Source organism: Anabas testudineus, chromosome 8 (genome assembly GCF_900324465.2).
Source record: "Anabas testudineus chromosome 8, fAnaTes1.2, whole genome shotgun sequence".
Classification (NCBI taxonomy): Eukaryota; Metazoa; Chordata; class Actinopteri; order Anabantiformes; family Anabantidae; genus Anabas; species Anabas testudineus.
In genome coordinates, this window is record NC_046617.1 from 15,789,826 (window position 1) to 15,808,984 (window position 19,159).

Sequence of the window (19,159 nt, forward strand, 5' to 3'; positions counted from 1 at the left end):
TGTAATCATATGAACGACCCCCTCGCTGCTATTGGTCCATATTCATAATATATTCACAGTGTCTGCAACACTATTGGTGAAGATGACACAAGGAGGCGTGGCCACATGCCCATCCGCGCCTTTTCTCATTAATATTAATGAGGCGATGATTCCGTTTTAAATAGCTTAAATCTAAACAGACAGCGCACAAACATCCCATCATATCACTGTAATGTTATCGCAGGTAAATCCTATATTTTCACTGAGCTAGTCTCTGGTGCAGCTATGGCTGTCTAGGTATCGTAATCGTGTGGAGCCTGCGGTGCAGTGGCTAGCTACCGCAGCTAGTGTGTGTGTGTTTGTTTTCCAGCCGTCATCACAACAACTGCGTTCAATTGTATTTTTACGAGGCTGCCGAAGACATGGCGTCGGTAGCAGCGGCGCCCGAGCCGGGTATAAACCCCGGCTCCACACCGCTGGCTGATGCTTTAGTCCCTGCGAGCATTTTTGCTCCAGACCGAGGAGGATGCGCGGACGACGCCGGGGACGAGTGCTCCGAGGACGGGGACATGATCAACGGCGAGCCCGAGGACCGCGGGGTTGACTTCACAAGCAAGGTAAAGCTAACGGTTAGGCCCTAGCTAATAGCAGCTAGCTAGCACCGTTAGCTCCTGGGAATGAATGAATGAATGAATGAATGAATGAAACAAATGATGCGTTAAGTGGATTCACTAATGTAATAACCGAACACTGTGTGTTGTTTTATATTATATCAACTGAGTAACTTAATGTGAAACATTTAACACGACTGGCTCTGTGGTCTCAGGTGACTGGTTTTGCTGACGTTAACGAAAATAGCTAAGTAACTAGTTGTGGCTAACGACAGCTTTAACAGATGTCTCAGTGCGTAACTTTACCTAATATAAATCACCTATTTTAAACGAAACACAGCACAATAAGCAGTCACGACATGCCTCTATCTGACAGTGTTATTATGCTGTTATAGCATGTCAATAACAGCCCTGTTTCAGACAAATCGAAACTCACTGACTTGACATGGTGAGTTAACACCAATAATAAACACAGGCTGATGAAAGAGATGGCAACAAGAGGATGTTTGGGGATTCACCTGCTGAACAAGGTGTTAACACCAACGCCTGTCAGCTCTAAGTTAGTTATGATGTAAAAAATAAAAGACTTCTTTTAGTTTATTAAATGAGTTTTAGCTTTACCCGGATCTAATGTTGTTCTATATGTTGACAGCATTCAGTGTTGTGTCTTGAGGGGTCAAATTACACATAGCAAAGATTCCATAAACAGGTTACACAGAGTTACATCAGGGAGGAAGTCCTTTGTTCACCTCTGGCTCCTCTCAGTTTCATCAGGTTGTGTCTTTTGTCTTGTAACTTCATATATAAACCTACACTTTGACTTACTATTGTAGATATTATTCATAGTACGTTCCCATCTGAAAATGTGGGGGCAGTTCTTACAGTTTAATTTCATTTGCCTTTCATTTTAATAAACATCCTGAAGCAGTCTTCATGCAGAACTGGTTGGATTTAAGCAGAGACAATAGTTGCATTCATATGTCACTTTAAGGTGAGGTGTTTCATGGGAAGAGAGACAGCTGTGTTTGTATGTGGACGGCAGCTTTTCAACTTGCTGTTCGCTCTGTTTACTTTTTACATTTACTATATATGAGTTATCTCTACTTAAGCAAAATTCTAGTCATAAATGAAACCAACCACACTTACTGTGAATTTTTGAGCATTTAATTACCACTAATGATAGCAGCTAATTGGATAAAACTCTTTTCTTTGATTGCACACCAACTGTAATCGCTGTTCTCCTCTTTTTTTCGCCCTCTTATATGTTTCCTCCCTGGAACCAAACAGCTGGCACTTGTTAGCCCAAATGGAGAGCAGTACGACTCATTACTACGCCAGCTACGGGACAGAATGGAAGAGGGATGTGGAGAGACTATCTATGTGATTGGAATGGGCTCAGGTGAGAAACTCACAAACAGTTCCCGAGAAGTTAAATGTAAACACATCATCTTACAACAGTGGTATAGTTTTGTGTATGTGAATGTCTTTTCTACTCTCATCCCCCTGTTTTTCAGTCATTATGTGCCAGAGCTGATAAAAACAAGGCATCGGACCCTCTTGTTAAATTATGTGCTTATCTCTTGTTCTCCTCCCTCCTCCTCCATCTCTCTGTTGTAGATGGCGGGGACTGGGGTCTGGATGACAAAGATATGGAGGCTTCAGTGGCCACACTGCGATCTATGTGCGAGCAGCTGGACGCTGACCTTATTCCACTACGAGAGCGCAATGAGGCTGCTGGTTTGGTGCGTGACTATCTGATTCGCCGCTGTGTGGGTGAGCTGGACTTCCTGGAGGTCAGGTGAGTGGTCAGAGTTTAAAATATTACATTAGTGCTATTGGCTATAGTTCAGTGGAGATTCTGCTCCATTTAAAACAGCCCTCATTGATATTGAAATAACTATGCTGAACTGTTGTTAAGGTTAAAGTCAGTTTTAAGTTAACAATGTTAGGATAGATTATTTTGTGCCACGTTCTCCATCCTGTTTATGTTTGGTGATGAGGAGCAAGGCGTTACAGTTTTACTACAGTGATTAAATTTTTTATGACGCATCAGGAATTTGCACCTTTCTAGTACAGTTTACATTTTTATTTGGTTACTCCTGTGTCTCCTAGGGTTGCAGTGGTGGGTAATGTCGATGCTGGTAAGAGTACTCTCCTGGGAGTATTGACGCATGGAGAGCTGGACAATGGCAGAGGCTTTGCCCGTCAGAAGCTCTTCAGACACAAGCATGAGATGGAGAGTGGCAGGACCAGCAGTGTGGGCAATGATATCCTGGGGTTTGACCAGGAGGGACAGGTGAGTGGTATAGGGGTCTGCTTACTGTAATTTAATTCAGTTTGAAAGTATAAAAATGATGGTTGGTTGTGGGAGGTTCAGTGATGTGAAGTCAATGTACAATTATGCACAAATGCACTGACATTTTGAATGAAACATTGACATTAAGTAGAAAGGCCTGCAGGCCTGACACGAGTGGAATAGAAATGTAGATATGACATCTAGGAAATGTCAAGAGTTTGTATGGTGATCTAAGGTGTGAAAGACCGAGGATATAAGGTCAGCACATCACTCCAGCTCTGCACCTCTCCTCAGCTTCTCGTGGATTTCAGGTCTCCCTGTGAGGAGGGCTGTGTTTTAAAGGACTAATAGCACGTTAGCTGTTGCTATATGTTAACAATGATGTTTCTATGGTAATCTGTGCCTATGACAGCGTCACAAAAAGGCCTCAGGCAAACAACCAGCCAACAAAAACCTAATGAAACAACACAAAAAGAGCCACCGGACATACGTCATTCTATATGTAGCATGTATGGAACTAAGTGTCCCTTTGTAGTGTATATTGTGGATAATATGAATGTGGATGTAACTTTGCCCTCCTCTGTCTGTCCCCAGGTGGTGAACAAACCAGACAGTCATGGAGGAAGCCTGGACTGGACCAAAATCTGTGAGAAGTCCTCCAAGGTCATTACCTTCATTGACCTGGCCGGCCATGAGAAATACCTTAAGACCACAGTGTTTGGGATGACTGGACATCTTCCGGACTTCTGCATGCTAATGGTCAGATGGACATGTATCACTTCATGTTTATATCTGTGCAGAGTACATAAAGTGAAATATTTAAATTAGTTTTTTTCACTTACAATAATTATTACAATAATTTAAGCCTAGATATACTGTGCATGATATAGAAAACATTTTTAAATTATAAAAATAAAATTCTGTCATTCTCTGCTTCTCCAGGTGGGCAGTAATGCAGGTATTGTAGGGATGACCAAAGAGCACCTGGGCTTGGCCTTAGCTCTGAATGTGCCTGTGTTTGTAGTGGTGACCAAGATAGATATGTGTCCAGCCAACATCTTGCAGGGTTAGTTTTATGAAGTCCCCTTTTTTACTCCCTTTATTATCTTTCTGTCCTCTGCAGAGTGTGAATGCATTAGCTGTATTATTTTTAGCTGTATTTTTTAATGTATCATTTGTAACTGTAACAGTTTAAAAACCAAATGTGGTATGGTCATTGTTAGGGTGTGTGTATAATCTTGTGGTTTTACTTGGGTCATAACAGAGACGCTGAAGCTGCTCCAGAGGTTACTCAAGTCCCCAGGCTGTAGGAAAATTCCTGTCCTGGTACAGAACAAGGACGATGTCATAGTCACGGCTTCAAACTTCAGCTCAGAGAGGTATTGCATCTGTCCCAGCCTGATTCAGAGTAAGTGAAAATGCTTCCTTGTAACCTGCGTGTGTTGTTCTCCTAGGATGTGTCCCATCTTTCAAATCTCCAATGTGACTGGAGAGAACATGGACTTGCTGAAGATGTTTCTCAACCTGCTTTCCTCCAGGACCTCCTACCGCGATGACCAACCTGCTGAGTTTCAGATAGACGACACCTACTCTGTACCGGTACATCGACAAACTCTTCTCACTAAATACAGTTGATCTGTGGAATATCACACTAAGGCTTCTTCCAAGTGGTCTCTAACTCACCTTTTCTATTCTGTTTATATCTCAGGGAGTGGGAACAGTAGTATCAGGAACTACTCTACGTGGCCTCATACGTCTGAATGACACCATGCTATTGGGGCCGGACCCCCTTGGCGGTTTCATTCCCATTGCTGTCAAATCAATCCACCGCAAGAGAATGCCTGTGAAGGAGGTTAGAGGTGGCCAGACTGCCTCATTTGCTCTAAAAAAGGTAGGAGGGAATAAAATCTCCCACAGCAGCATCTATTGAGAAGTGCTTGGTATAATGTAGGTTTATTGTGTTAGAATCAGCTGCTTGCTAAATGAAAACCATGGACTGTAATTGTTTTAATCCAGGGGTAGGTTCTGTAAAAAGTAAAGTAAGACTTAAATTTTGTTTGTGTCATTTACTCATCATGTGACTGCAGATAAAGAGATCATCCATAAGGAAAGGCATGGTGATGGTTTCTCCGAGATTGAACCCACAGGCAACTTGGGAGTTTGAGGCCGAGATCCTGGTACTGCATCACCCCACTACAATATCCCCTAGATACCAGGCCATGGGTAGGTAACAAATCACACAGAAAGTCACATTGGAGAAAACGTGCATATTGGCTTCATAAAATACTCACATGTGGAAGCTTGCAAGTCATTTTCCACCCTTTTGACTTTTCCTCTCCAATCACAACCCAGTTCACTGTGGCAGCATAAGGCAGACAGCCACCATCTTGTCCATGAATAGAGACTGCTTACGGACAGGGGACAAGGCTTCAGTCCATTTCCGTTTCATCAAGACTCCTGAGTATCTGCACTGTGACCAGAGGCTGGTGTTCAGAGAGGGTCGTACCAAGGCTGTGGGGACCATCACTAAGGTAACTGAGTTTACACTGGCTAATATTATGCTGCACATAATGTTAAAGATGTAATGTTTCTTTTTTTCCTGTCATAATAATGACTTTACCCACTCACATTTGAGGGCATTACCCTTTACCCTAGATTTATATATATATTTTTTATACCCATGCCCATCTTTTTGTGGCTCAAATAAATATGCAAATTCTTTGCAGCTGTTGCAGTCGACCAATAATTTACCATCAAATTCCAAACCTCCACAAATCAAAATGCAGTCTACAAAAAAGGTGCCGCTCCGGAAGGAGGATGGCACCATAGCAACTGGCGAAGATGTAGCAACGATAACACCAACAACAGGCCCGAACACGACACAACAGGTGAGTGAATAAAGACGTTGTGAATACAGTACTGCACAAATACTGTATGAGGTGCTTTCGCTGTAGTATTTTGGTGTTTCACTTCAGATTTCCTGTCTCTTTACGTGGTAACTTATCCTAACATTGCTTTTTTTCCTAACTCGTTAACTGCTGTGCTCTCTTCTCTTTGCTTTTTTCTGTTTAACATCTTATCCACCTTTCCATCCTGCTCTGATTTAATCATTTCATCCTCAACTCTAACTCTGTCATGTCCCAATACTGCTTTACACTCTCTCCCTCTCTGCTGCTTGCTTGGCTGACTCCTCAAGGGAGAGGGAGATGAAGACCCTCAAATAAAGGAGGGCAACAAAGAGAATAAGGTAAAATGGGTTCATTAAAACTTAACAGTGGAGAACCTAAATAGTGGACAGTGTATTTTATAAAGCAGGTTAGTTATAGATAGTAATTTAAAATGTGGCAATCTGGTACATTTTTAATAAAAATATACATATTGTTTGAAGCATTAGTTGAACCTTTAAAATATGCATTAAATAAATTTACTTTATTAAATATTTCTGTTGCCTCTTCTCTGTAGCCAAAGTCTGGAGGGGGTGGAAGGAGAAGGGGTGGCCAGAGGCACAAAGGAAAAGGCCAGAACAGCAGCACCAACTCCACAGCGGCTCCCTCCTCAGCAGGAATTGGAGGCTGCTGAACCACTCTCTTGTTCCTTGTATTCCTCCCTCTCTGCTATCACTCCACCAAGTGTCTTCATTCCACAAACCACGAAGAATGCCGGTGTTTGGAGAAGGACACTCTCTTCAGTCTTACTTACTCCTTGCCTTTTTACACCAGGTCCTATAGCTTTTGTTTTTAAAGGGAACACAAAGGGGTATGTCTCCAGACAAGCATACACCCTTTATGCATTTTAATGTCAGCAGCCTTGACTTACTTTAATGGTTTGAGTGACAAAAACTTTTTTTTTTATGTTAGCCTCACTCAGGATGATTATTTATTTAATTTTAACCATATTTAAAGTGTGTCTGTGAAAATTCAGTCCTCTGGCTTTGCCAGTGGCAGGGAGGGAGGCTAAACTCAAAACAAGGGTACCAGTATGAGCAGCTATAAGTGAAACCCATGCATTCCCTGTGTATTTGCAATGACAAATGGATGATGTACTATTTATACAACATATGTAAATTAGTTGTTAGTTGTGCTCAGATTGGGAAAAATGCCATTGTACAAAATGTTTGCAAATCACAAGTGAATGTAGCAGAGGGCACATCGTGATTTTAAAATCTACATATAAGCTGGTAAATTTTATATTTGTCATTTATTTAGCATACATGCAGAATGTTTGCTTTCGGATGGTCTTTACACTACTCTCACCTGCGCATTATGATTCTGTAGTATCATGCTTTTCGCTGTCAGTGACCCATGTTCAATCCTCACACCGGTAGTGGTAGTAAACACAAATACAGCACATAATCCTCTCACTTCCTGCAGTTGTTCATGATTTAAAGACCTGCAGTTCTTGCAGTGCTAGTTGTATCAATAGTTCCCCATGCGTTATGGCCTGTTGCTGTTAACATGTTGTGGCATTTTAAACACATTTTGCAGCTAAACAACTGACCATTAATAAACAGGTTTTACTGAACATTTCATCTCTAATTTCCTCCTCTTTAAATAGAATGAAGATTTTGGGTAATCTGTTTTGTTGCTGTGAAAAAACAAAATATTTTAAATTGAACTAAAGGAAAAGGGAAAAGGGATGGGTTATCCTTGGACATGTTTTTTTTTTAAAACATACTAAAGCTAATGTTTTGTACAGCAAGGCTAGGAGTGTTGTAGTCTGTCTTATCTATTTGTTGTGCAACATGGCAGGATACTGCATGTATATATATAATATATTCCAATTGTAAATTTGAAACATCAGTATAATTATATATAATAATCTACACACTACAATATGACAAAGTTGTGATTGTATGCGGCAATTATCTAAAAACGAATCAGCTAAGAATTTAATGTGAACGTAGACATTAGGATCCTGTGCATCACAAAATATAAAAAATAACATTAACTCCACCATTATCAAGGATGGTCCATAAAGTTATCCATAAAATAAACAGGCTATCTGGTTTTCTACAGTATAAGCAGTTTTAAGTCATCGTCAAGACATCATTGGAAATAATGATAAAGTACAGTACTGAGCAGAAGCCTTTGCCGCCATTAGACTTTTTTTTTTTTTTTTTTTTAAGCAATGCTATGATCATATCTATTTACACAAAGTGGCTTCTTGGCTGCTCTCCTTCCACGAAAACCACTCCTGATAAAGCTTCTGCAGACTATGGGTCAGCTTGGCATCCAAATGAAGATGCCAGTTGCTGAGCCAGGTGCTTGCTCTGAGAAACAGTTCTTCCACTTATTATAGTCATTGACCTCTCTATATTCATCTTCACACTAAATATTTGTTGTTTTAGCTTACAGAAGCCGGTTTTAAATAATGAGGCTAATAAATAAATATATACGGTCATAATAGCATTGCCAAAACAACAAATCTAATGTGGGCCTAAGGCTTTTGCATAGTACTGTGTGTTAAACTGTTTTAATTTGCAACAGTACATTTAGTCACAAATGACATAATATGTATTTATGTAACATTTATTTAGTCCACAAAGTATTTATATGCTTCATTTACATTATGTCATAAGTAGCAAGGTAGCACACATAGCCATGGTCTTGTATCACAAATTGAAAAGGCTTTGCTTGGCATGTGCAATATTAGTATTTAAATAAATCAGTGGAATTCATGATGTTTAGGTATGGAGCAGTCCTCTCAAAAATAGTATTTTTTAGATGAAATAATTTGTAGATGTACAGCTCCACGTTTAGGAATGTTCTCTTTTGGTCTTAAGATTTGGGAATTTACAGCGTAGTGTGAAATTTAGGAAAATGTTAGCCCTGTGTTTATCTTGATCAGTTGGCGCTGCCTTTAATGTGGACACAATCAGTGCAAGAGAGGGGACTGTACATCTTCCTCCTGCACGAAACACACTCAGCTATAAAAAGCTGAACAGCCAGTGTAGTCAGTCAGTCAAGTACTATTTAAGTGTTTTAGGCCAGTGGGTACAGATAATTCTGTATTACAGGAATATTTTACCTGTTTAACTATACAGTTTTAACAAAAGAGTGAAATCTTCTGTAATGGGACGGAATAAAAATAAAGTATGCACCTTAATGCACACATGCTTCTGCTCAGATCAGTCAAGCTTTATGATGACGCATGGGTTTCAGAATCATCATTATAACGGTGTTACCACTGTTGAATGGTGAAATGTGATGTGACGTATATGGTTTTTGAAGTAGTCACTTACTAAAGCAGACAAAGGTGTCCAATTTGTGATTGTAAGAAAAGGTTGAAGCAACATCAAATATACACAGACACACAGGACAGTGTAGATTCAGCTGTTCTTGATAAGCATCTAGCCATCAATGTCCCAGCTGAAGAGGTGATGTTTCACCAACATGTCCTGCACCCCCTCTTTCAGTGGTCTCTGCTCTTTCTCCTAGAAAAGAAAGGACATGTGCAAAGATTTTATCTGAAGACTAAATCAACATATTGGCAACATGTTTGATTAAAAGCAAATAACTGATGCAGAAGAACTTGTGGACATTGCTACCTGGTGTCTGGCCAGAGGTAATTTAAAACTTAAACATACAGATAGGATGCAGCAACTTATAATGCATCTACTGCTCAATTCAGAAAGCTCTACAAATACACAGATCAGAATAATAAATACTACATTTAAAATTAAACAGAATGATGACGAGAAACTGGGGACACAACAGGTTTGATCTTAAATTAACAAATACAACAAGAGTAAATACTGATTACAATATTGCATCCACGGTCCTCATACCTATGTTACCTAGAGATCCCAGCTAAAGAGGTGGTGCTGAACCAGTACATCCATAACATCTGTTTTTAGAATAGCAGAATTCTGAAATAGTATAAAGTCATCAAGTTGTTCTTCCCTAAACAACATCAAGACTTGTTTATAAGGCTTTGTGATGGTCAGTTTTTCCTCACCTCTTTCTTGTCAGGTAGCTCACAATCTTGGGAGAGACTGAAGGCAAACTTTGATAGGACCCTGAGGACAGAACAACAGACTAATCATTACTGGTTTTGTTTAGATCAGGTACTGATATAAATACACAACTTTGCTATTCATTAAATGTTCTGTTTAGTGAATTGTCAATTAAAAATTTCATAGCTAGAATTATGAGACTGTAATTTCATAAATTAGTTTGTTACCTGAGCTCACACTTGATCTGTACCCAGCCAGGGCTGCGAAGGAATGACCAAGGATGATACCATTTCTCTACCGCAGCCATGCTGGAACACAACACCTCCAACCATAGGTGCAGCACCTGCTCACTAGAAGGACAGACATAGTGAGAACCAAACAGCCTGGGTGTGTGGGTTTACTCATAATATGTGTAGTATAGTACAGACTGACTGTGATGAAGTCTGGAAAACTCACTTGAGACCAACACAGACAAGAGACCTAAACTTGACGTCCATCTGGGCATGTGCTGTGTCGTGGCTCATGTTGACTGACTGCACCGCCTAGGAACAGCAGACAGGGGGCGCTCATGCACTTTTAATTGTCTTCTACAGGCTAAACTTATACACATGGATGCATTTCACTAGACAACACTTCATCTTAAACTGTTTTATTAATGCTCTGCTTTACATCAAGCTGGATAAAATATAACATTTGCATTTAAATTAAATTGCACATGAACTAAATTATTACTCACTCTGTATAGCAGCTCTTCTGGTGTTAATACTTTCCCATCTTCATCTAACCTGGTAAAAAAAACAAAAACAAAACAATGAGTCATTTCTTTATAATACTGACCACTTGCATTCTGACAAGGGTTAGTTTGCCGTTTATGTTCTTGGCTGAAAATAAACATGATAAACATTTTTTCCAATCCATATTAAATGTTCGGGGGAGAAAATTATTTGCCAGAACAAATGAATACACAATAACTGTGTGTGTGTCTATGTTGTACCTGTAGGTTTTACACAACACCAATCTGGAGTAGACAGAGTTGAAGTCCCTTTCTACCTCTCTACTGGCTGCCTGAGAGACAATCAGAGGACAGAATGAGTAAAGTCCTGTGCTAAATTTGATTCAAATTGTGGGCAACAACAAAGCTGCTCTACCTCTTCTATAAATAACCAAGGATGACAAGGTCCTCCTAGTATAGATGGTTTCTTCAGACCATGTTGAAAGATGGCCTTCAGGGCTGGACACAGTGTGCCCCTGGCCAGATCTGTCACTGCCTCTGTCACAGAGTCATCACCTGCTAATGAGTACTGAAGACAGACAGGAGAATACTAATCAATGTTTAGAGCAATTTATGGATAAATATGGAAAAATATGATAAAATCAACAAAAACAGAGACAAAAATGACAACTACTGATCAATTACAAAACATTTTCTCTTATGAAAAGAACAATACCTCTTTGCTTCTTTCATCTAAGATCTCGACAAACTTTGCTGGAAACCACCCTGTGACCAAGACAAAGACAAAGTACAGATTGTTGTGAGAGAGATCTCAGTGATTTAGCCAAAAAGCAACAGTGGGTATCGGTACATGAAAGTTCAAACCTCTAAGACCATTGAGCTCTCCGACCCAACAATGCTCATCTTTCTGTGACACAATCTTGAGAGAGACAGACAAAAATACAGTAAAATAGCAATCTGTGATGTTACGTACAGGGATTGGAAACAACAAGTAGTAGTATATCTGTTCAAGGCATGACTCACAGTGATGATGTCATTCTTCCTGAAACCTAGTTCATCGTCATCATGTCGCTCAAAGTCCAACAAAGCCTTTGCCCGCCTCCGCCGATTGCGGGAAACAACAAGGAAGTTTTCATGATCACGCTGGTGGCTCTCCATTGAATAGTCAGGTGTCAGGTCCTGTATTAAAAGGACGAGAGAAGCCAGGTCCAAATCTGTGAAACTGATCATGCTATTGCTACATTTTGATGGACTTTACAGTGACAAATTTTGCACTATATGGTCTGACATTCCAGCAAATTAAGTTCCTGTGTTACAGATAATGAACTCACAGTGCTGGAATGATGTGGGTCGAGACAGTGGAAGTGATCAGCAATGCGCGCTATGGCCTCTCGCAGGGCAGCCACGAGCTCTGTCTGCTTAATGTTCTTGGATTTTAAGGCCTCTGCCTCATCCTCCCCAAACAGCAGGGAGCTCAAGGTGGACTTCCTGCGCAGGGATTGTCTCCTCACCACCTGAACAGAATGAATTTGTTTTATTATACTTTCATTAGTCTCAGAATCAAATCATTGATATTTGCTAATACTACAATGACTCACCTTGTTCAGATTGGTGCTGAGCGTTGTGTTGTTTCCACTGCTGAACTGTGCCTGTTCATTTAGGATGTAGGCTAGATGCTTGTGTCGATGGGCTTCCAAAGTGTCCTGGGATAGTGTCCCTGCTAGCCTCATAGCCTCCCCAAGAACTGTAGGCCCATCTCTCAGCTGACTTGGTAAGTCTGACAGAGTATTGAAAATGGACGCCGAGTTCTCGGATGACACAAGTTCCTGCTCCTGGGTCCGGGGAATAAATTACACAAGATAAATATTTAACATATACATTTTTGTCGTGTACGATGGTGGCATAAATTGTTGTGATGTGACATTTGGACAAATACAAAGTATTATATTAGAGAGAAGTTATTGGTGACTGGCCACAACAATAAAATGAGTCCGAAGCATCTTGAAACAAGCCAGATTGTATAGGAGAGCTAAAACCCCAAAAATATGGGATGTGATCTAAATACCTTGATCTTAAGCATGCCCAGTGTGACCTGGAAAAGCACCAATGAGCCCTGGTAGAAGAGCAGGTCCCAGATCCTAAGGAGCAGACGGATGTCCACCACACTGGCGAATGATGTCAGGAACCAATGCAGTGTGATCAACGACAACTCTGGATGTATAAGAAAGAAGAAGTTAGATGCTGTTTATTAAAGTCACTTAATGCCCATATTACTCCTCCACATTCCCTCCAGCTGTCCCATTAGCAATTTCTTGTCCACTCTTACCGATGTCATGCTCCTGTAGAAGGCGGTCCAGGGCTGGCAAGTACTGAACAATAAGTTGGCGGAGAACCCTTTGATCCGTTTGGACTCCCAGCAGAGTGGAGGAGAAGTAGGATGGAGGAAGGAGGTCTTCAATCAGGGCACACATCATCCATAGCACATCCTCCTCTTCAAGAAAGAGCAGCAAACAAGATACCACCTACGGAAAATCAAGACACAGGTGTGGGTAATGAAAAGGGGAGCAAAGAGATAAAAACAACATAGAGAGAAAGCTGGATGGATGATGCATTTAAAAAATACAAAGTTCAATTAAATGGGTAGCACTGTTTATTTTACCATTTTGTATTTACGAGATCTTACCATGCCAGTACCCTGACAGTACCCAATGTCTGGATAGAGCCAGGCGAGGCCTCTCAGTACCCGTCTCAGCCTTGGGACTCCAACACTAGTAAGGCTACTAAAACACGCATTGGTTGGCATAGTCCGTAACAGGTCCTTCTCTATCTGAGGTGCAGAGGTTAACAAAGAATATCACAATCACCAAGAACATTAAGAAAGAAAGTGGATATGGAAGAAAAATACAGCAATAATGAAATGTACTGGAGCACCATCCTATCTAAGATCTAATCTTGACTGCATTTTCTTTTCAATAAATTGCGACTTTAAAGTTATCTCTGAATTTATAGCATAGACTGTAGCACATTGTGGCAGTGTTTCAACACCCCCATCTGTTTGCCTGTGTGCTTGTGAGGACATAAAATACTATAAAGATTCTCATAATATAGACTTTTTAATAATACCACTGCAGTCTCCACTACTGACTGACTTAATTCAATTTAAAATGGATTTCCTTCTAAAACTGGCTGCATAGCGCTAGTGTTTTTCCTTCCATGTGTGTATTTTATGTTTTATTATACCAATAAGGATTCTTTAAATCCCTTGAAGCAGCTTTTTACAGAGCACGTCTTTAAAAAGTACTGTGTTTGGTAGGATTACTGCAATGGGGTGGTGTTTGTTAACACATGTACATACAACTTTACCTGTTTAGCTGTGGTGGTGTCATCATTGGAGCTGTTCTTAATGATTTCTCTGTAGGAGATCTCAGATGTCCTCTTCTTCTGCAGTGCTCCAGACAGACGCATCCATAGCTAACATACAGAACATCTTTAAAACTCTGAAGCTTGGTTTGTATCTTTGGAAGTTACTAAAAATGTGATTAAAAAAGCAAATGCAGCACATAAGCTCAATTTTATTTTGATTCACTTTTAAAGCCACAAAGTCATTGGCCAATTTTGTGAGTATTTTAGCCCATCGTGCCCCACTTCTAGTCAAACACATAATAGTCTACCTACCTGTGGCCTCATGCTATGAGGTATGCCTCCTAGAACCAGAGCACGCAGACGGTCAGAACGTGGCAGGACAGGATCAATGAGCTCCCAGGTCAGGTCACCCACTGTATGGTTGTGAGTAAACTCAAGGTGGGCTTGCCAGCGCAATCTCTGCTGGGGATCTTCACGCTGGGGTGAGCCCTCTGTACCCAGCCAGGACCGAGGTTCTCCATCATCTGAGTGTAAAAGAATAATTTCTTCATTCATTGTAGTTTTTGTCTTTGTAATGATACGAAGAATGTATACTGTTGTTGAAGACAATATTAGATCATTTAAACATTGAAACAGTCCTAAGGACCCCTACACTATAACAGGCCTCTAACAAAAACAATGTTTCAATTGGTACAAGACATGGTATAATTTCATTTCAACTGCAAACAAAGAGCACCTATGCACTTAGTTTCTGTACATAATGTAGCCACTGTGTCCAGAGATGAAGACAGTGATGAGACCTGAATCAAGAATTTTATCAGTGTGGGAATTTTTTTTTTTAAAGACAGGCAGAAGAAAAGTGTTTGCCTGTGTCCAGGTGAATGAACTCATTACCTTCGGTGTCCACTCTGAAACCAAATTCATCATATTGTTCTGGCTGCTCTAAGGAGTCTTTCTGTAGGGACAAACAACAGGCATTTCAGGCGATTCACATCCCAGAGGAGATGCTGAAAATGGGCACAGCAGATTTTCTAAAGAAAGCCATTTATCACACAACAGGCCAGATGCCAGAGTCTATGCAGACTGTTAGACTATGATGCTTGTAATCTAAGTTATTTAGAATTTTATAAGAACATTTTTCTTTTTCCAAACGGTGACCGTTTTCATTCTCTATTTATTGTCATCAAAATAAAAATACATATGAAGGTTTGCACATGACCAGCACATGAAGTCACATCCTCACTTGATGGTACTTTGCCAAAATGTCCTGGGGCCACATGCTTGGGGTGAGAGCAGAGAATGGCCCGCCAGGTGCCGGTGTGTAGGTACCTACAAAAGGGACCAATGTCAATATTAGCACGCCTAAGAAACATAGGATACTTAATATGAGATTTGTAAGTAAAACACAGCAGGTTTAAATGACAAATATACAGAGCAAAGACCTATTTCCTGTCTTAAAATATATTGAAAGTGAATCAAATATTAATTTTGGTTATATGTGCAAACCAAGTGAGTGTATCTGTGGTCATCAATGCATATTACAACAGATTTGCTGGGATCCCTCTTCACACAGAGCTCTTAGCACCAACATTAAAATAAGCAAATACAGATTTATACCTGACATTTTGTTAGTAGTCGTGTGAATGAATGACTCCTTTATGCAGAGGATCCAGTCACCCTGGAGAAATGAGGTCAACAGACAGCATTAATTCTGCAGAAAGGAAAAGCAGAGAGATTTCAAATTGGTGGTTTGATTGTGGACAGTCTATATAATTAAGCAATGCTACTTCCTCTAGTTTTAGTAAATAGAGAAACTCTGAGTTTCTACAAAATTTTAATAAGTGGGAGAGAAATTGAAAAAGAGAAAGAGGAATTTGCTTTTCATGGCCATATGACTGCTGTATTTACCAAAGGCTGAATACACTACTTAATTTTGTATGTGTGTTTCTTGTGCTCCGTTTTCAGACAGCACACATCCTGGGGCAAAATTAGAAAACATTCTCTGAGAATACTTACTACTGACTCTTAAGTTGAAATTCGTGACAGCGTCTACTCACTGTTCCCCTACTTCATTTACTGAATTGCCTTTTTATGTGAATGTGTTTATGCGTCATGCCTTTTATTTTTGTTGGGAAGCTCTTATACTGTATAGCAATTCTAGTAACTTCCCTAAATTTCTCCAGAACGAAATCTGTCTGTCTAATATGGCCCCAAAACACACAGACAAGAAATTGAACACTAAATCTCTGATGGCTGTTAACACTTCCCAAACCAATATTGTTCAACTAGCTAATTGATTTTTACATATTCATAAATGGCTTTTTATTTGCAGGGTGAGTACTGCATGCATACCAACTTTTGTAAACATTTCCTGTAACTGATGGCTTGCTTCTATTGACTCTATATTTTATAGTGTCACGCCTACTTTAAACACTAGTTTTTATTGTAAGATAAGCCCATTATCAAACAAAAGCTTTCTCATTCATATTAAGAACACTTCTGCAGCAATGGATCCATGGCACTCTTGACTAGCATAAGCACCATTAAACCACACACAAACACACACAAGCAGACACAACAGCAGAACAACCATAACCTGCAAGAGGCTCACCAGCATGCAAACACCCTGCCAAAATGATTCATTCCAGCTGTAGGCTTGCGGCATCTGAAGAGGGATTTAGGACTTGAGAGAGATGAGAAATCAATTTGAGGCTTGGAGAATGGCCAAGTACTTTCAGGCTAACACTGTGTTTAGCTCAGGGGTGTAGTGGGATTTTGGAGCCATTCCTTCACAAGAACACTAAAAGTTTAATCACCTGCCAAGAAATCCCAACATGACAGGACCCCTCCCTCACTTGCAAATATTGACAATTCAACTGCAAAATTCTACAGCAAAAGCACTAAATTAGGCCTCAAGCATTTAGTCAATTAATCAATTATCAGTTTGTCTTTTTTTTCAAACATTTTGTATGATAGCATAATCAATTATTGTCTGTTTAGAAAAGAAAACTCAAAATTTCAAGAGTAGCACTGACCTAAAATGCTAAATTCACTCTTGAAAAATGCATGTTTGAGGTCCATAACTCAGGAATCATAATCCCTCTATTCATTACTGTTCCTGTTGTCAACGACAGCTTAAAACCCAAAAGGCACATTCTCTGATACCGTGACAGTCAACAGTTACATATATCCCAGGATAAAATCCCCCAAAGCACAATGAGAAAAACAAATAATGTGTGGTAACTTATTAGAGTATTTGGCTGGGCCTATAATTAGGATTTTTTCCAGCACACTGCGAACACAGGCAGATCTTTTCCAGCTCCACCTCTTTCAAGCTTTAATTGCAGCTTCTGGAACAAAGTCTCATTGCCTTTAAGACCATTTCACTGTTCAGGTACAGATGTGCTCACTTGTGTTTGCACACAATGGTAACACCCTTCTGCCAGAAAAGCAAAGAGAAAACACCCTGTGCGACATTGGAAAAGTATGTGTGCGTTTGCACACAATAAGACCCTTCTTTTTACAGCAATAGGAATAATTGTGTTATATTACGATTGATAAATAGGTTGTTGGTGCTCTGTGATTCTCTCAAACCCTGATCTTTCACCTCTTTCAGCTACTTCCTTCTCCTCAGTAACCACAACAGTGGTAGTTTCAATACCCTTCTCTTAAATACAAGTCAGAATTACTACCTTGTACCCAGCTAAATTAACATTTGGTGAATAATGATAGACAGGCCCATCTCTCTTTCTCACGCATACAATCATGCACACCCTCAGCATACATACACACACATCCATATGCCACTGTGGTGAACACTTCCCAAAAGCAGGGAAATTCAAAGATACTGGAAAACCCCTCCAGATTCAGAGGATTTAGAGGTAAAAAACACCAGTTAGCAGAGAAAATTAGCTTTTTAACAACTTGTAGTTCTTGATAACTCTGGATTAAAGCTAAACATTTTGGGCTGTAACACAATAGTAGTTTTAAAGTAACCTGCGCCATTCATCGCTTTGTAGGTGTCCCTGCTCAAACACTTCCAGTAGTTGGCACATATGGTTAACTAAAAATGTATGCATTTAGGTGATGAAGTGTGCACAACCATTATGTTAAGCTGCTACAGAAAGCATGAAGTTCAGCTCCCACTAAATTGACGTTACGTCAAACACCAGCTGACGTCAGGTGCAAGCAAAAAAAAAAACTATAATTTAGCTATCCCTAATGTTTCCTATGGCAACATGCTCGGACGAGTGCATTACATTAATTTATAAATCATACCGCATAAATCGCGTTATTATCAGCTTTATCTGAATGGATAAAACTCCTAAAAACCGTCTCAGACAGTTTAATATATTCACTCGGAGTTGTCAGCTGTTAGCCATACATGCTACCTTTAGCTTTTAGCTAACCGTTACATACAAAGCTGTACAATAAGCTGCCTCCTAACTTACCGTGACATAACTGTAGTGAAAGCACAAGGTGGTGGTTTGTGGAGATGTGTTTTCCGACGTTAGAAACAAGAAAAAGCCGTGTGTTATGGCATCGTTCGTCTTCTATTTGTGATTTCCCTGCGCTATGCACCTGCTAGCGACGTGTAGCTCTGTCGTGTCCCTACGCCCGCTTGTGTGTGTGCGTGTGTGTCCTCTTTCCGTTCCGAGAAGTAGTTCCACATCCCGGAACCGCACGTCTCAGTGAACATATCCTTCCGCGGGGACTGGATGACGTAGGCACACGCCGTGTTTTGTTCCATTCATTCATTTTCTCGTCCCACGTCTCGTTCATTCATCAGAGGCTGCACGCACATCAACCAGCCTGCAAACACATACATCCCCAACAATAAACTGGGAAAGAGGAATCAAGCTGTGTGTGCAAAACGTTGTCACATGTCATTATTTTTTACAAAAACATTTTTGCTTCAAAGGTACGTGGTCCCACAAAAATGCTGCTGCAACACCTGCAAATGCTAATAAGCAGATATTGGAATAGCTTTATTGTTTTTGCTCCTCAGTTTCAGCATTAGTAAAGTCCCCACCTAAATATTAAATTATTAAATCCACCAAAAAAACTGTTGTTTTGGTATCAAAATAAGCCAGAAGATTAAATATAATAAAAATAGTATATTGTTACAATAATACGTTCTTACTCAAGTGAAGAATATCAATTGTCACATAATTATTATGAGAAAAATCCAGCACTTTCTGCAAAACTGTTTCACTCATCAT

General features: G+C 40.1%; 2 protein-coding genes across 4 annotated transcripts; one reads left to right on the forward strand and one right to left on the reverse strand.

The window, feature by feature from the left end:
• The first annotated feature begins 159 nt into the window (after positions 1-159).
• On the forward strand, positions 160-7,407 carry gtpbp1 (GTP binding protein 1). Of its 2 annotated transcripts, XM_026351310.1 has the most exons (14): positions 160-596; positions 1,878-1,989; positions 2,208-2,388; positions 2,703-2,886; positions 3,481-3,645; positions 3,829-3,952; positions 4,151-4,265; positions 4,341-4,485; positions 4,595-4,777; positions 4,974-5,109; positions 5,239-5,417; positions 5,613-5,774; positions 6,083-6,133; positions 6,349-7,407. In XM_026351310.1, exons 1-14 carry the CDS (start codon positions 402-404, stop codon positions 6,463-6,465), a joined length of 2,049 nt encoding a protein of 682 aa, XP_026207095.1. In that variant the 5' UTR covers positions 160-401; the 3' UTR covers positions 6,466-7,407. The 2 variants fall into 2 exon arrangements, with proteins under 2 accessions (XP_026207095.1, XP_026207103.1); XM_026351318.1 differs by lacking the exon at positions 6,083-6,133.
• A 581-nt stretch (positions 7,408-7,988) lies between these two features.
• On the reverse strand, positions 7,989-18,575 carry sgsm3 (small G protein signaling modulator 3). Of its 2 annotated transcripts, none has more exons than XM_026351296.1 (21): positions 18,389-18,575; positions 15,555-15,615; positions 15,181-15,266; positions 14,832-14,892; positions 14,250-14,461; positions 13,938-14,045; positions 13,258-13,401; positions 12,901-13,096; positions 12,640-12,785; positions 12,173-12,406; positions 11,906-12,088; positions 11,598-11,753; positions 11,439-11,493; positions 11,290-11,339; positions 10,990-11,142; positions 10,836-10,906; positions 10,578-10,626; positions 10,298-10,383; positions 10,069-10,191; positions 9,844-9,904; positions 7,989-9,319 (listed from the first exon to the last, which is right to left on the reverse strand). In XM_026351296.1, exons 2-21 carry the CDS (start codon positions 15,559-15,561, stop codon positions 9,236-9,238), a joined length of 2,265 nt encoding a protein of 754 aa, XP_026207081.1. In that variant the 5' UTR covers positions 15,562-15,615; positions 18,389-18,575; the 3' UTR covers positions 7,989-9,235. The 2 variants fall into 2 exon arrangements, with proteins under 2 accessions (XP_026207081.1, XP_026207072.1); XM_026351287.1 differs by having other exon boundaries at positions 15,555-15,648.
• Positions 18,576-19,159: the final 584 nt, after the last annotated feature.

What these genes read in the sequence shown, in the direction of transcription:
- sgsm3 (XM_026351296.1), bottom strand. An exon ending in TCTACAGGAGCATGACATCG is followed by an intron (nt 12,786 to 12,900) that starts GTAAGAGTGGAC and finishes TTATACATCCAG; the next exon opens with AGTTGTCGTTGATCACACTG. An exon ending in CAGATCAAGTGTGAGCTCAG is followed by an intron (nt 9,905 to 10,068) that starts GTAACAAACTAA and finishes TTCTGTCCTCAG; the next exon opens with GGTCCTATCAAAGTTTGCCT.
- gtpbp1 (XM_026351310.1), top strand. Translation starts at nt 402, where the DNA reads ATGGCGTCGGTAGCAGCGGCGCCCGAGCCGGGTATAAACCCCGGCTCC. An exon ending in CTGGACTTCCTGGAGGTCAG is followed by an intron (nt 2,389 to 2,702) that starts GTGAGTGGTCAG and finishes TGTGTCTCCTAG; the next exon opens with GGTTGCAGTGGTGGGTAATG. An exon ending in TCCAGCCAACATCTTGCAGG is followed by an intron (nt 3,953 to 4,150) that starts GTTAGTTTTATG and finishes GGGTCATAACAG; the next exon opens with AGACGCTGAAGCTGCTCCAG.